Below are 16089 nucleotides of genomic sequence, written 5' to 3' on the forward strand. Positions count from 1 at the left end.
GGGTTGTAAATAACATAATTATGCATGATTTTGCCAATACATAACACAAAATAAACAATTTGTGGCCATTAAGTCAGCAATCAGCACAGACTGAAACCTTAATTAGGTTTATTAGTTAATTAATTCAAATTAAAGTGATCTTAAATCAGATGGATAAACTGTATGTTTGCTTACATAACAGTAAATAATGATTACTTGTCATGAGTTGCTTCCTTACATTTCACTTAAACTTGTCATCAGGTGTAGACTAAGAGAAAGTAGTGCCTGTTGAACACTGTAAATAACAGAATGATGACTGTTTGATGTAATTAAGTGAAAGATCAGGCTTTATAAGACACTGAGAGCAACACACATTTGAAAAGTTAATGGGTATTTAATTCAAATTAAAAGTCCACATCCCCTGTTTACTTAAAAGTAAATAATGAGTACAGTTTATGTGCATTTACTTTTCACATGAACACAGCATGTGTAGCAATATAATATTTAACATTATCCATAAAATGGAACTTAAACAACAATTTGAGGTAATTGAGTGGACGATCAGGCCTTATAAGACACCGTGAGCAACTTTATGAATTACTTAACAGTTAATTATGGTGACTTGAGTGTTTACTGTCCCATCACTTCATCTTTTGACACTGAACAAAAATACATTTTGGTAAAGAATCAAATAGTTGCATACAATCATAATAAAGTCAATATTATATCACTTTTCAGTCAACTTCACCCAATCTCAGTCAATAACACAAAGTCAAGTCTATTTATTCATTTATTATAGATGAGGTTTTGAACCTGATGATCTTTAACTATTGGTTATTAGTCTAATTTAAAATGGTTTATTGATTAAAGTGTTTGTTCCCTTATATAACAGTAAATAATGATGACATTGGTCGTGGTTACCAAGAACATGTAATATCATTTACTGTCAGTTTATGAAAAAGTAGTCCCTCTTTAACAATGTCAATAATAAACTCACACATGCTTTGTAATATAATAAAAAGTCAAGTCTATAATGACAGTCAGGGTCTGTTCCTATAGATAATGTTAACTGTGGTCCATGAGTTCATTATGTCAACTCTAACGTAAATAATGATGACTTTGATCACTTGATGTATCACTTTTATTCTTAAAAAGTAGTGCAATTAACAATATACATAAAATAATATCATGCAGTAAAGTCTAAAATGATGGTAGAGCAAATAATTTGAGGTCAGAAAGTCACAGATTAGGCAGTTTTCAATCTGGATGGATGAAGATATGAATTAGGGAGAATATTGAGCACAAATCCCCCGCACACACAGTCATTGTGGGAGAACAATTTCCTGAAATCATATGTTTTAAAGTCCAGTAAAACCGGATAAAATAAACAATTCCAGCTCAATAAAGTCAAAGATCAGGCTTTAAGATGTTGTGACTGGATGGAGTGCGCCTTTAAAAAACCCCCCCCCCAAAAAACCCAAGCGTCTCGTCTCCAGATGTAGCTGGCTGCCCTGTGAGCAGTTTTTTTTTTTTTTTTTTTTTTTTCAGCCTGTTCACTGCTCTGGCAGCGCATGTCTCGCGAGAGCACTCGAGCAAGGGGCTCGACGAGATCTGAGGCGCTCAGGTGTAAGAGCCTCTCTCATCCCCAGCAGTGGGAAACAGTAGACAGATAAGTGCGTCTGAGAGACTGCAGGCATCTCTGTGATCTCCGGGCTCGAGGCTGCACTATACACACACACACACACACACACACACACACATACATACACACGCGCGCACACACGCATATACACTTTTACACACATGCACACACACACTGGCTGCAACCGCATCGTTACCGGAGAGGCAAAAGGACCAGAGTGGTGCATCTATGACTGTTTTCCAGCTCTTGCCGCCTCTTCTTCTCCTTCTTCTCCTTCTTCTTTCTCGTGCACTTTAATTGGAGACGCTCGCCAAGATGATGTCCATGAACAGCAAACAGCCGCACCACTTCGCCATGCATCCGTCTCTATCCGAGCCCAAGTACACCACCCTGCACTCGAGCTCGGAAGCTATAAGGAGAGCCTGTCTACAAACTCCACAGGTAAATAATCCCTAACCATTCACAAAAAAAAAAAAAAAAGTTCTATTCCGTGCTGTTTTTCTTGCTTGTGGCGCTGAAAGACTGCGCGTAAAACCGAGAGCTGCTCCAAGGCACGCGCGTAATGTATATTTCATGCGATCACTCGGACCGTGTGTGATCTCTCTCTGTTGTTGTTGTTGTTGTTGTTTTAAAGCACGCTTTTCTTTAATTTTAATGACTTGCTGCTTCTGTGTGTGTTGCCAAATGTCCACACTGACATGTTTCCTCCTCCACCTTTATTTTCCCCGTGTTTTTTTCTAAAAAAACAAAAAAACATCGCTCTTGCAGCTGCAGAGCAACATCTTCGCGAGCTTGGATGAGACGCTCCTGGCGCGTGCTGAGGCTCTGGCGGCCGTGGACATCGCGGTGTCCCAGGGCAAGACGCATCCGTTCAAGCCCGACGCCACCTACCACACGATGGCCACGGTGCCGTGCTCGTCCACGTCCACCGTCCCGCTGGCTCACCACCACCACCACCATCACCACCACCACCACCAGAACCTGGAGCCGCCGGACATCATGGACCACCTCACCTCGCCGTCCCTCGCCCTTATGTCCAGTGCTCACGACGGGACCGGCGGAGGAGGAGGAGGCGGCGGCGGCGGCGGAGGAGGCGGTGGAGTTGGCGGCGGCGGGCTCATCTCTACCGCTTCTGGCCACCCGCACTCGCACATGCACGGCCTCACTCACCTCTCACACCAGGCCATGGGCATGAACTCGCCTCTCACCCATCACGGCCTCTTACCGGGCCACCACGCGGGGAGTCAATGCGGCCCGGGGCTCACGAACGTCGGCCTGCCCTCAATCAATGACTCGGACACGGACCCAAGGGAGCTGGAGGCGTTCGCTGAGCGCTTCAAGCAGCGGAGGATCAAGCTCGGGGTGACGCAGGCGGACGTGGGCGGCGCGCTCGCGAGCCTCAAGATCCCCGGCGTGGGCTCACTGAGCCAAAGTACAATTTGCCGGTTCGAGTCGTTAACTCTGTCCCACAACAACATGATCGCGCTCAAGCCCATCCTGCAGGCCTGGCTGGAGGAGGCCGAGGGCGCGCAGCGGGAGAAAATGAGCAAACCGGACATTTTCAACGGCGGCGAGAAGAAGCGGAAGAGGACGTCGATAGCGGCGCCGGAGAAGCGCTCTCTGGAGGCTTACTTCGCCGTGCAGCCGCGGCCCTCGTCCGAGAAAATCGCAGCGATAGCGGAAAAGTTGGACCTGAAAAAAAACGTGGTGCGAGTGTGGTTTTGCAACCAGAGACAGAAACAGAAGCGGTTGAAATTTTCCGCCGCCCACTGATGACAAACAAACAAACAAACAAACAAACACTTCCAAGTTGCGTGGCTGAATTTGGGGACCAAGGGACATGAATATGAATAACAATAATAATAATAAAGACACCACTTTCAGTCTTTTTGTCTGCAGCGGTTTTACACGCTGGCGCACAGTGGACTTCATGATGTTACCGAGGCTTCATACACTTATATCCTGTTTATTTTCACGTTATTGGTGAATGTGAAGTATGCAAAAAAAAAAAACAAACAAACAAAAAACAACAGTTGTGACGAGAGGGGGGAAAGTTTTGCCTTTTTGAAAACACGCGTGGACAGAGACGGAGGTAATTGGCGAGTTATTTTCTCCCTAATAGGCCTTTTTTTTATTTTTTATTTTGAAGTATAGCCATTTACGAATTACCTCATTGATTGTTGAACCGTGGTTTTTCCTTTTCTGTTTTTTTTTAGTCGTTGTTGGTATAGAAATAATTCATGAATCTGTTCATTTATTCATCTGTTTATTTATTAATTCATTCATGTATTTATTTATTCTTCTTTGGAGGCTGCTATTAACTAGAATTATGTTGCATTTATGGCTATAACGAAAAAAGGAAAGATTCACACAGAGAGAGAGAGAGAGAACATTAGGGCCTGCATGAAATCCTTAAATCACGGGCAGTAATCGGGCCTCTGTAGGCTGTCACATCTATAGATCTATTTATTTTGAATTTGCACAAAAGGACCCTTTAGGTTTCAAAATGTTTTTGTATGTACATACTTCACTTTATCACTTATCAGACAACAACACATGATTGGGTTTAGTTTCAAACAGAGCCAGAAGGTCTAGTCTAGTCGTGTCTGCTTCATCAACGAGAGACATCACATTATTATTAATATTAATATTCATAGTAATAATAATACTAATTAAAAGAAAATCCACTGAGTTTGCAGTGCAAACACTATGCATCATCACTGCGTACACACTGACAGTCCTGGGTATTTTGTGGATGGTGTGAGTTACTGTTTAAAAAAAAGAAAATGCCTGTTTTCACATGAGGAATCAATCACCGCGTTGTTTGTCGTGTTAATTGTTCTACGGGAAACGTTGTGTAAGTATTTTTATTTTTTTTTAAAACTTTGTTGCACACGAGTATGTTTACAAAAAAAGGAAAAAAAACACCCTGCGGCGACATGATGATGATGTGCATCATGGAGAAAAAAACAAAAACAAAAAAAAGAGAGAGAGAGAAATGTCCCACTGTGTCCTTTACTAACTCTCCCTCTCCTCTGTTGTCCTCTTTACTTTCAGTGCTATCTGTTCATCCTGTAGCCAAACCCCAACAGGGAGGTGTGTTCCACTTACCCTCCAATACATTTAAAAAAAAAAAAAAACGAAATAAAAAAATTCTAATAAAATAAATGATGTTTGCTCTTTTGCTGAACACCAGGGGATTTTTCACGAGCTAATGTTTACTTCTCGATATTCGATGAATTCATCACATCATGTTCAAATCATGTTTTTTATTTATTTTTTATTTTTTGGGGAATTGGATCAAATGAAAACGTCCAGCACTCGAAATATTTTTGGGGATTTAAAAAATAAATGAAACAATAATTTGTCGGTAAATTTGAGTAATTTAAAGAATTTCAAGCCACGATTGTCAGGATTTAAACCTTTTCTTTTTCTCACTTTTAAAACACTAGAATTATATAATTATATTTATAATTATAATGCAACAATTTATAGTAATTTGTGTCAGACCCAGGGGCAAATTTTCGTTGAATAGTTTGTTTTGTTTAAGTTGCTTTAAAATGTAATTTATGTGCTGTATATGTATATATATATAGATATATAGATATATATATCTATATATATATGTATATATATGTATATATATATATATAGCACATCATATACTTTTAGCAGGACATATAAGCTGTGACATAGACCCATGATTTATTTGTTTGTCTGGAATTCTTAATTAACTAAGATGAAGTTGTCTTTCATTGTGTTGACGCTGCAGATCTGACCATTAACATTTAATGGGGGCGCGCGCGAGAGAGACAGAGAGAGAGAGGAAAAGAGATAGAGAGAGAGAGAGAGATTACAGGAACAAAAAGTTGATTTTTTCATTGTGTTTTGAAGACGACCAGTCCAGTGGTCTAGTGCCAATTCTTGTCCAAATATTTATGTATTCTTCCCCCAACTTCCGGCTCCATTTATGAAATATAAATACACGTGTACATGCAGATGATGCAATATTAATCACGGTTCGCTGATGCATAAAGATAATATCGTCACAGAGGTTTTTGAAGGGGAAGGAAGCTGCTGTGTTCACTGTGTGATCACGTGGATGGACAGAAGAGCGCGTGAGTAAAGTCACGTCTACAGTTTGTTGTGATGTTTGTGTCTTTGTCGCTCAGTGTTTTTCATGTGGATAAACAGAGACTCACATGCCGGAAAGTCCTGGCTTTAAGGACATTGTTTCAAAATATATGACAAAGAAATTCCCCGCAACGTCATTAAAAGTTTCGCAGGAAAAAAACAAACAGCGAAATGTGTTTTCTATCTATCTATCTATCTATCTATCTATCTATCTATCTATCTATCTATCTATCTATCTATCTATCTATCTATCTATCTATCTATCTATCTATCTATCTATCTATCTATCTATCTATCTATCTATCTATCTATCTATCTATCTCGATTAATCGATTTTTTTGTTTTTGTTTTGAATCAACCAACCAATAACAACACTCTTCACGCGCTCCATGCACCAGCACCAGCACCAGCACCCGATGCGCGCGCCACGTCACATACAGTACAGTACAGGCCAGTCATTTCAGCACCGTGAACCATGGACAGCTCCGTTGGCGGATGGAGGTGAGGAGTGAGTGATGCATTATTGAAGGCTGCACTCTCTCTCTCTATGTGTGTGTGTGTGTGTGTGTGTGATGGAGGCCGCTGCATCATGGCTGCAGTCGGGGACTGTCTGCCTGCTCAATAGCCTCTAATATGTTAATGGCCGCGGGGGAAGCCTGAGGTTCCGTCCCCAGCTGCTGCGCCTGCCATATGTCAGCCTACAACACACTCGTCTATTAATCACAGCGAGATTTTCATCATCGGCAGCAACTTCACCGATATCATAATCACAAGCCCCGAAGCAACATCGATACACGGACTGCAGCACCTGTATCGATATTTTATATCTCAGTTGGAACCATAACAATCTTAAATTTAAAGCCGATTACATAAAAATGTGCAGATACTACTACTACTATTATTATTATTATTATCATTTTATTACCCTATAGTATTTTTTTTCACATTCAGTTTCTTATTATTCTATTCTGTTATCACAATTATCACATAAAAGCATCGTCATATACACATTTAAAAGACAAGGCCTTGGAGCTCCATCACACTTGCACAGGCCTATTATTACTATTATTATTATTATTATTATTATTATTATTATTATTATTATTATGTAACAATGTTTTTTAGTATAAAAATAACCCTTTTATTAATTTTCTACACTCTCTCCTCGCCTAATCTCATATCGGCTGTGATGGATGTGTTTATCATGGCTGCACGCATGTACCCAAACATCTCATAACTTTAATTCCTCCAGGCTACTTTAGTCCGGGGCGGTAATTAATCTGAACCGTGAATGTAAATAAAGGGAAATTGGATTCCTGACAGACGAGAAGATGAGGGAGTTTTTTTTCATGAATGACGCAAAAATAATTATTTCATCGCGTGTTGTTGTGGTAACGCAGTAGATTTACGACAGTTTTTTTTTTTTTTTTGGTTGTAACCGCAGCTGTGAACGGAAGGCTATGGGCCCGTGAACGCAGCATTGCATTATTAATAATTACCTGCAGATTATAAACAGAAAATAATGATATTTGAGTGTGCGCATCTACTGCGTTGCTTTATTGTAAGAATTGACAAATCCCCTTTAAAATAAATAAATAAATAAATTGCAGTGACTTAAATAAATAAATAAATAAATAAATAAATAAATAAATAAATAAATAAATAAATACCAGCTCCCAGCGAGGGCTCCGTTGATCTAACAATGCGCAGGGGAGGTTGGCCTTTGGACGGGAAATGTCAAACCGGGGGGATGTGGATGGTTAGATCCCCCCAGATCTGCACTCATTTCCCACCCATATTTGCTCGGTAATCCGCGGTGGCAGCCCCTCCATCGCCCGGGACCCGGTTTGAGAGGCGACGCTGTTGACACAGGGGTATATTTCAATCACAGAGGCTTCAGAGACAGGCGGACAACTTATTTGTCTAATAAATCCGTCATTTAGTAAGAAAAATATTTGATCTTGAGGGGCCTGACCTCCTGTCATGTAGCCATACTTGACAGGTGAAATAAATGGATATGGACGCTTGGATAGGCAGGGTGTCATGCATATGAGCGCGCGCGCGCAAATACACACGCGCACCAAAAAGATCAAAGGCTGTCATCTTCTTTACTTCTGCATTTATATACAAATAAATAAATAAATAAATACATAAATAAGAGAAAAGAGGTTGTTTTTGCAGTAGGAGGAATGGAAGATGAAGCAGTTCAGATATTTTTAAATGTTTTGGTTTGTTATGGTCACATCATTAGATTAAAAGACACCATTTAAAGTGCTGTTGGTTGTGATTTTTACCTCTTTTGAAGATGGAGGAGACCGACATTGAATATGGAAACACATACAATGAGATTTACAAACTTTAGTTGTCACCCAGATTTGTTGACCAGCTGACATCTTTGGAAGGCCAAATTGACAGTTGTGGGCGTAAATATTATATTGAAAGTCATTAAAAAAAAAAAAAAAAAAGCTCCATTCTTGCTTTGACTGTGGTTTATTTACACGCAACGGCATCCAAATTCACCATCTGTTGCAGTTTGGAAATTTCTACCACAACTTTTGTTTGTCTCCTGGAGAGTCCAGTCTGACTTTATTCAACTTTATGAACACAAATGTGCCTTAATATATATAAACAGACTAAAATATGCATTGAATGTGTAAAATATGCCTGATGGGACACCAGTCATGTACAACAGTGATGTGTATAATGGAGAATGTGAATATTTACATGACTTAAGTGCTGATGCCTGACGTCACTGTGTTTGATGCTCAAATCTCTGTCTGGGAAATTATTCTCATTTATTTTTTGCTTAACAATAAAAAACCTATCTTGACAAACACGTTTTACACTTGAAAAATACAATAGAAAAAAAACCCAATATCAAAATCTGTCTTAATAGCTTTGATAACCAGTAAGCGAGTTCAAAACAATGGTTTGGAGGAAATTCCAACTGCTCCTGGTTTGTGTGTATGTGTTAAATGCAGTATAGTGAAATTAACATCCACAGATTGTTGAGTGTGCAAATCTCAGAAATCTAAGTAAACATGACAATTGCATGGCTTGTGATGCAACTTTCTCAACTTTTGTCTGGTTTTTGACCGGTTTTCCTTCATTTTATGGCACATTAAAGATTTGCAAGTTCATTTCAAATATTCCAGCGGAGCCAAATTGTCACATCCATTTTTTAAAAACAAGTAAAAAAAGGGTTTCTTTCTAGTAGGACTGTTTTTGCAGTGCACGATTTGCTGGTTTATGACTCTCAACAAGCCTCAGTCTGTACCAAAATCAACATCAATAGTCCATAATCAATATATATGATTACGTGTCTCTTAATCTAATCCCTAATCTGTCCTTGCATCTGCTGGACAAGAACAGAAATCCCCCCCGAAAACTTCCTCCCAACAAAGCCGTCACTTTACTTTTTAACCTTCCAGTCTCGTGGCCCCGTGCGCCATTTGACATTCACACTGATAAAGTGTGGAGCGTTAAAACATCAAAACACTTGTCAATGTCTGCCCCGGTTCTTTCGCGGGACGTGTTTCACCTCATTCAAAAAAAAAAATAATAATACGCCTCGCCAACTAAATGTCACTTCATGCAAAATGTGCCTTATTCCCTAAATGTCATTTATTTCCCAACTCCTGCCTCTTTAGAGCTGTCATGGCCCCGGGGCGGGCTGCTCATTGAACCATTGCATTGAACCCATTTCCCCTGTCATCATTACCTGCATGTGAGCCAGGCATAGGGAGTGTGGTATACAGAGAGAGGAGGGAGGGAGGGAGGGAGGAGAGGGCACGAGGCCGGATATAAGAGGAACGACAGACACTATGTGAGGAGATTGGGTGCTGTAGTGTCAGTTCAGACAAAGAGAGGCAGGATTTAAGTTTTGCAGTCGACCATAATTATGATTTAAAAGTAATATTTATGTTAAAAACTACCGATGCTACAAATGTAAAGTTGCACACGTTCACGAGAAGAACTGTAGCTGACTTTCCTATCACAAAGAGTTTCTTTTTGGTTGTCATTGCGTGTATTTTATCCTGCACACGAGAGTCAAGGTGACAAACACCTGTTCACTCTTGCATTTATACCTACAGTCAATTTATAGTTTCCAATTAACCTCTGCAGGCTTTTGGAGTAAACCCGGAGAGACACCCATGTACACACAGGAGACCATGCAGAAAGGCTCTTATTCCAAACCGGATCATGAACCGGAGCATGAACCACTGCTCCCACTGTGTAACTCCTGTTTTTTTCCAATTTGTTACAAATTGGAAATCTTTAATTCTTTCAATGTTTGCCACTTTATCGTCCACACGAGGGTCTCAGGGAGACAATCCCAGCTGACATAGGGCAAAAGGTGTGCTGCAACATGAACAGGTCACCAGTCCACTGCACAGCCAACATAAACAAAGAACCATTCACTCCTGTACACCTACAGTCATGTATGTCCAATTATCCTGACAGCTGCATGCTCTCCCTGCAGAGGTTAACTGGACACACCTGTAGGTGTGAGTGATGTTTTTCCTGTTGTTATAACTAATAAAATCATCATCATATGAAAACTGGACGACATCAGCAGCACCACAACCCTTATGTGGAGAAGAAAGTACTTTCATATGGACAAATAATCTACAGAGCCCTAATGTTTTGAGCCCTAATGTTCCATCAACATATCTACTGTGAACAATTAGACTTCAACTTTAAAGGTGCATTATGTAATAAATCTAAAGCAACTGGCCATAAAATCCTCCTAATATGTCACAGAGACTCAGGAATAATGTTCATATAACAAACTGAACTCACCAACAACAACAGTACAGACAAAATATTTGCATAAAAAAAAAAATATTTTGCAGACTGCAAATCATGTTTATGTTTTGAAATCATGTTTTGGCATCATGTGGCGCCACCTACCGCCGTCTACCAATCATTGCAATCAGTAGAGTCTCAGCTTCCGAGCAACCACGCCAGTTACGTCAGAAAACGAAACCTAAAAGACCTCGGTATTTTGAATTTGAATGCAGTAACCGTTTTTGGCCACATTCTTACATATGGCGCCTTTAATAATAATAAAAAATTAACTAAACCTCAATAAGATAAGCTTTTTTAAAGATGATCAAATATTGTGTGGGGAATACACTCTTAGAAATAAAAAGGTTCTTCGGCTTGTCCTCATAGGAGAACCCTTTTTTGCTCCAGGTAGAACCTTTTTATAAAGGTTTTGGAGGGTTCCACCAAGAACCCTTTTAAAACCCTTTATTCAGGAAAGGGTTTTTCAGAAGCAAATGGTTCCAGGTAGAACCTCAGCTCTTGTAGAAGAACCCTTTTGGAACCCTTTTTTCTAAGTCTGTAAGAGCAGAGTGATGTAGACATTCAGACGAAACATTATCACTCAAAACTTTAAAGAAATACATTTTTGGGAGGTTTTATGAAAATCTACAATGATGTATGTATGTATTTAGTAAATTAATACAAACTTCTTGGTTAAACCTAATAAATTAAACTTTTGAAAGATTATAAAACATGGTGTGGAGCATGTTAAGTAATAGAGTGTTTGCCTTTTAGGGGACAACTAAAAGAATATTGCACTTTTATGATTGACTTTATTGAATGTTAAAAAAATACTACATATTTGTTCTAAATTACAACTATAGGCCGACATTCCCTGTTATTGCTTATTTTAATTATTTTTTTTTCCCCTCCACCACTTCTCCATTAATGGGTTTTTCTTTTTTTTTTTATAGCACCACTATAACATGTATAGTTTTTGTGTCCAGGACCTGTGAGGGCATTTCATATATACGGCTGAGAAAGGCCAGTCCCCCATCGCTGTAGGTATTGAATATCTTCCTCTGTACACATGGACTTGGATAATGAGGAGAGTGTCGGCCACCGTTTGCCCGCCGCCGCGCCATCAAATATTTATCAGTGTTGATTAAACAGCCGGCAGCTGTCGATCGGCCGGGTGTCAAATTTGTATCCAGCTCCGTCTGTATATCTGCACACATACACACACACACACACACACACGGCCAGTCTGAATAATGGCACTGAAATCAGCCACAAATAATCATATACAGGTGTGGAGAGGAAGAGTTCACACACACACACACACACACATACACACACACACGTTCATCTACACACATTGAACATTATGCAAGGGTGAGGTTACAGGTTATAATTTGCACTCTTATAATCCAGCAGGTTTTAAGTCGAACATTGAAGTTTTTCATCTATGACTGTTAGAGAGAGACAGAGAGAGAGAGAGAGAGAGAGAGAGACAGAGAGAGAGAGAGAGAGAGAGAGAGAGAGGTTACTGTGAGGCACGTTTAATATTTCATGAGTTGTTGGAGTAGAGAGGAAAGACTTCCCAGGAAGGTTGCTGAACACATTTGCTGAACTCAGGCTGACACACGCACACACATACACACATATACGCACACACACACGTATACACACACACACTTGTTTTCATATCTTAGTAGGCACACATCATAGACATAATGCGTTCCCTAGCCCTGTACCCTAACATTAACCATCACAACTAAGTGCCTAACCCTATAAGCCTTTAACCCAAACCCAGTTCAGATCTAACACTAAAACCAGGTCTTAACCACGAAAAAGCCCTTTAAAGTTGTGGGGACCAGGAAAAATGTCCTCACTATGGTTTATACACTACTTGGTCCTCACAAGAATACACACACATATGCAGGTTTGTACAGCTATTCTTCTTAGGATGCTAGGCTGAAATTCGACAAAGTGTTATCCCTAACCAGTTATTGCCTAACACTAACCATAACCAAACCACAGTTCACGTTAGACCTAGACTCAATCGGTTTCTCAGAAATGAGGTTCTCTCTCATCATTAGGACCAGGTTTAGGCCTCAATCAGGACTACTGGTCCTGACCTATGCCAGTAGAAGTCCTAAAGAGGTAACAAATATAAGTACACACACACACACAGTCAATCAAAGCACTTGTGGCATGTTTTTCTATTTGTCATGTCTTTGTCACCCACCCCCTCCCCCCTCCCTCCCTCCCAAAACTGCACACTCCACTGGGTCGTGGCACTCCAAAGTCCCACGGCTCATTTAACAAGACAACACAAGTGTAATTGGATGATTGATGGATGTTTGATTGTTTTTTCTTCTCCTCTCCTTTGACTAAAAAAAACCCACAACTTTCTTACTCCCTCGTGCTTTTTTAAAAACACATAAAGTATCCGTGTGTTTCTGTTCAAAGCTAAATGCTAAATGCTTTATTTATAATCATAAGTAATTAAGTGGGTCTTCAAAATACAACATACAAATATTACATTTATAATGATATGGATATATATTACAGACGCTTCATCCTCCACATTTTACGCAGAAAGGCCCTCGGTCAAACTGGGATCCAAACTGACGACCTCCTTGCTGTGAGGCAACAATGCTAGCCGTTGTGTCACCATGTGACCCCGGATGATTGTTACCTAAAACGATCAGTTGTTATGAAAATGGAAATATTCAGCTATAATTGCCTCGTCTCTAAATCCTAATTCATCAGATTAGGCCTCAGCCTAATTCCACGACCTATAAAACCAACACCCATGTGACCGATGCCCAAAAATTGAATATATCAAGTAATCTTGCCCAAAGTACAGAAATGAATGCTCAGCACACTCCCCCCATGCACCCATAACAATATAGTTCTAGTCTGTGTGTGAGCAAAACATGAACATTTGCAATATCTCCGACTGTATATGGTGAGTTTAATGTGTTGTGGGAGGTGTTTATGAGAAAACTGAATAATCAGCATGAAAACAAAGCACACACACACTCACACAGAGAGAGAGAGCAGGGGATAAAAAAGAGAGCTCAGCTTACTGTCCATTGATTGTCTCTCAATACCCAGACTGCAACATCATCCTCTAGATCCACTTACTGAAATATCCGACCCATGACACAGCTGTTAAATCAGCACTTCAACCAGAGCGTGACACACCGACAGGCCGACAGACAACAGTGATGACGAGGGCTGCATGTAAGGAATGTTACTATATCAAGACGTGAAATGACCATGATGATCATAGTCATTGAAATGCTGGCTTCACTCATGACAATAATGGAGATCACAATTTGATCTTGTGTTTTGGTCTGTTGCTCCACCCACCCACCCAGAGTTATGCTGCGTTCCAGAGCCCATCCAAACAAATGGGATGTGGGACGTATCCTACCTGAATTGTAATAGCTCCTACTTCGAAGCGTTCCAGCAATTGAAGTCGAATGTTAGAAAACATGGACGACCGCGGCGCTTTAGATTTATGTTTGAAGAGGCATTTTGACTGTCAGCAATTCAGTCTACTTACATAAACAAGCAAGCCGTATATGTAAAAGACATACATATAACGTCATGAGTGTACTTTTACCTTAGCCCTACATATCTTCATGCTAAAGGATAACAACAACGACATAATTTCACGCCATAACATGAAAAACAAGTTGTGATAAAATCGCTGTGTTTAAAACAACTCTACACACAGAAAAGTAAAATTTATAGCCTATTCATGTGACTCCATTGGTTGCCGCCATTATTCTCCGACGTCATTTTGGTGAAGTCGGGGTAGGTCGATGAGTTCCAACTTCGCGAGTAGGAAGTCCCACTTCGACAGGCATTCCAGTGCACTTTTTCTCGTTGGAGGTAGGATAAGTCCCACGTCCAACTGGTTTGGATGGGCTCTGGAACGCAGCATTAGTCAAACACAGCACGCTGCAGAGAAGCCAAAAGTTCCCAAACAGAGAAAGCCTCGCGATGATGCATATTTATATAGCACTAGCACCTATAGAGCACTGCGGGGTTAAGTAAGGACACATCGACATGTAGACTATAGCAGAGCTGGAAATCAAAACCCAAAATCTTCAAGTTGAAAACAAGCGGAGAGAAATCATGACCATAGTTTTCTTCAGATTTTCTTCTGGACAGCGAAGCAAAATGGCAATCTTTAGCCAAGGTCAGCAAATGCTAAGGGGGAAATTCCAATTCCTATCTTAACCCTCAAGCTCAACCCTTAATCTTAACTGACCCTCAAAACCAAGTGTTGAGGGTTATTTTGTCACTTAAAGAAATGGGACACCCCTTAAATGCAGATACGTCTTCAGACTGTAGGGGGCAGAATAACGCGAAAGCTGCGTCCAGTCTGTCAACTCCAAAAAAGAAGAAGAAGAAGAACACATTTACGTCACGATTATTTATTACGATCCGTTTGTCAGTCAAGTTATTAGGTTGTCAGCTTATTGAAAAGTAAACCATAGCAAACGATCGCTTGTCCGCACCGGCCGGCTATTGACAAAAGATCGTAAAATAAAAATAAATGTTACCCAACAATGACGTCAGTAATCCATAATATGGGCCTAAACTAAGATAATACAATGGTTTTCATCATTTTTATATCTCTATTAACAAAGAAAATACTTAATTTGTAGCGCACTCATTTCGCTGCTTTCGGCGCCATCTTTGTTATGTGAAAACATGCAATGCATTCTGGGTAGCCCTTGCTCCCAAGGGTGGTCTCTGAAAATCTCAATATCGAGGGCGATACAGACCTTAAACTTGCCCCTCAACTTAATTTTTCTGAGAATCGGGACAGCACTTGCACTAGAGGGAGCGCACATTTTTGAGATTGAGGGTTAAGCATGTTGCATAACGTTGGTGGATAATTGAGCTATATAACGTTCGTCCTGCCCCTAGAGTAAGTACGACGACTCTACGATAACTACTGCACACTTTCACTCTCTGCCTGTAGCTAACATAAAAAACTAAGCAAATCGGTTCAATGTTTATACACCCAATGGTGGGTCCAATTGTTCATGAAATAATTCTGCGTTTACATAAACACAGACCATTGACCATTTACTCAGAGTTTCCACTTCCAAGTTCCAGCGTCAAGGGAACACAGTGTCAGAGCGGCTTCTTACTTCCATGTTTGGGAAGCTTCGGCAACCACACGCTCTACAATATTTTGGACTGGGATTGCAGAAACTGTTTTAAATGCTAAAGGTCCCTGTTGTACATGTTTTGCATAGATACCCTTTAAAAAAGGATAAAAGCGAGTGATTTTTGCTGAAGGGCACTTCAGTAACCAAGACAGCAAGCATACAGTCAATGAAACGTCTCTGCTACAGTCAGCAGACCCTGACTGCTGCTGCTGCTGCTGCTGCTGCTTCATCTTTTCATCACAACACCATACGCTGCTTTTTAATCACAGTCAGGCCCAGGAGACGTGCACCGAGTGCCTGCAGGATCACATGTGAGTTCCAGCCATTTCTGACACCTTTCATCAATATCCCGTGTTC

At 40.4% G+C, this 16089-nt stretch overlaps 1 protein-coding gene across 1 annotated transcript; it reads left to right on the forward strand.

Moving 5' to 3' along the window:
* Window positions 1-1936: 1936 nt before the first annotated feature.
* Window positions 1937-3394, forward strand: pou4f1 (POU class 4 homeobox 1; the record flags this gene model as incomplete). The annotated part of the gene is made up of 2 exons (XM_083891105.1): window positions 1937-2062; window positions 2390-3394. 2 exons carry the CDS (start codon window positions 1937-1939, stop codon window positions 3392-3394), a joined length of 1131 nt encoding a protein of 376 aa, XP_083747231.1.
* Window positions 3395-16089: the final 12695 nt, after the last annotated feature.

This window comes from Microchirus variegatus (genome assembly GCF_963457635.1).
Source record: "Microchirus variegatus genome assembly, chromosome: 6".
Classification (NCBI taxonomy): Eukaryota; Metazoa; Chordata; class Actinopteri; order Pleuronectiformes; family Soleidae; genus Microchirus; species Microchirus variegatus.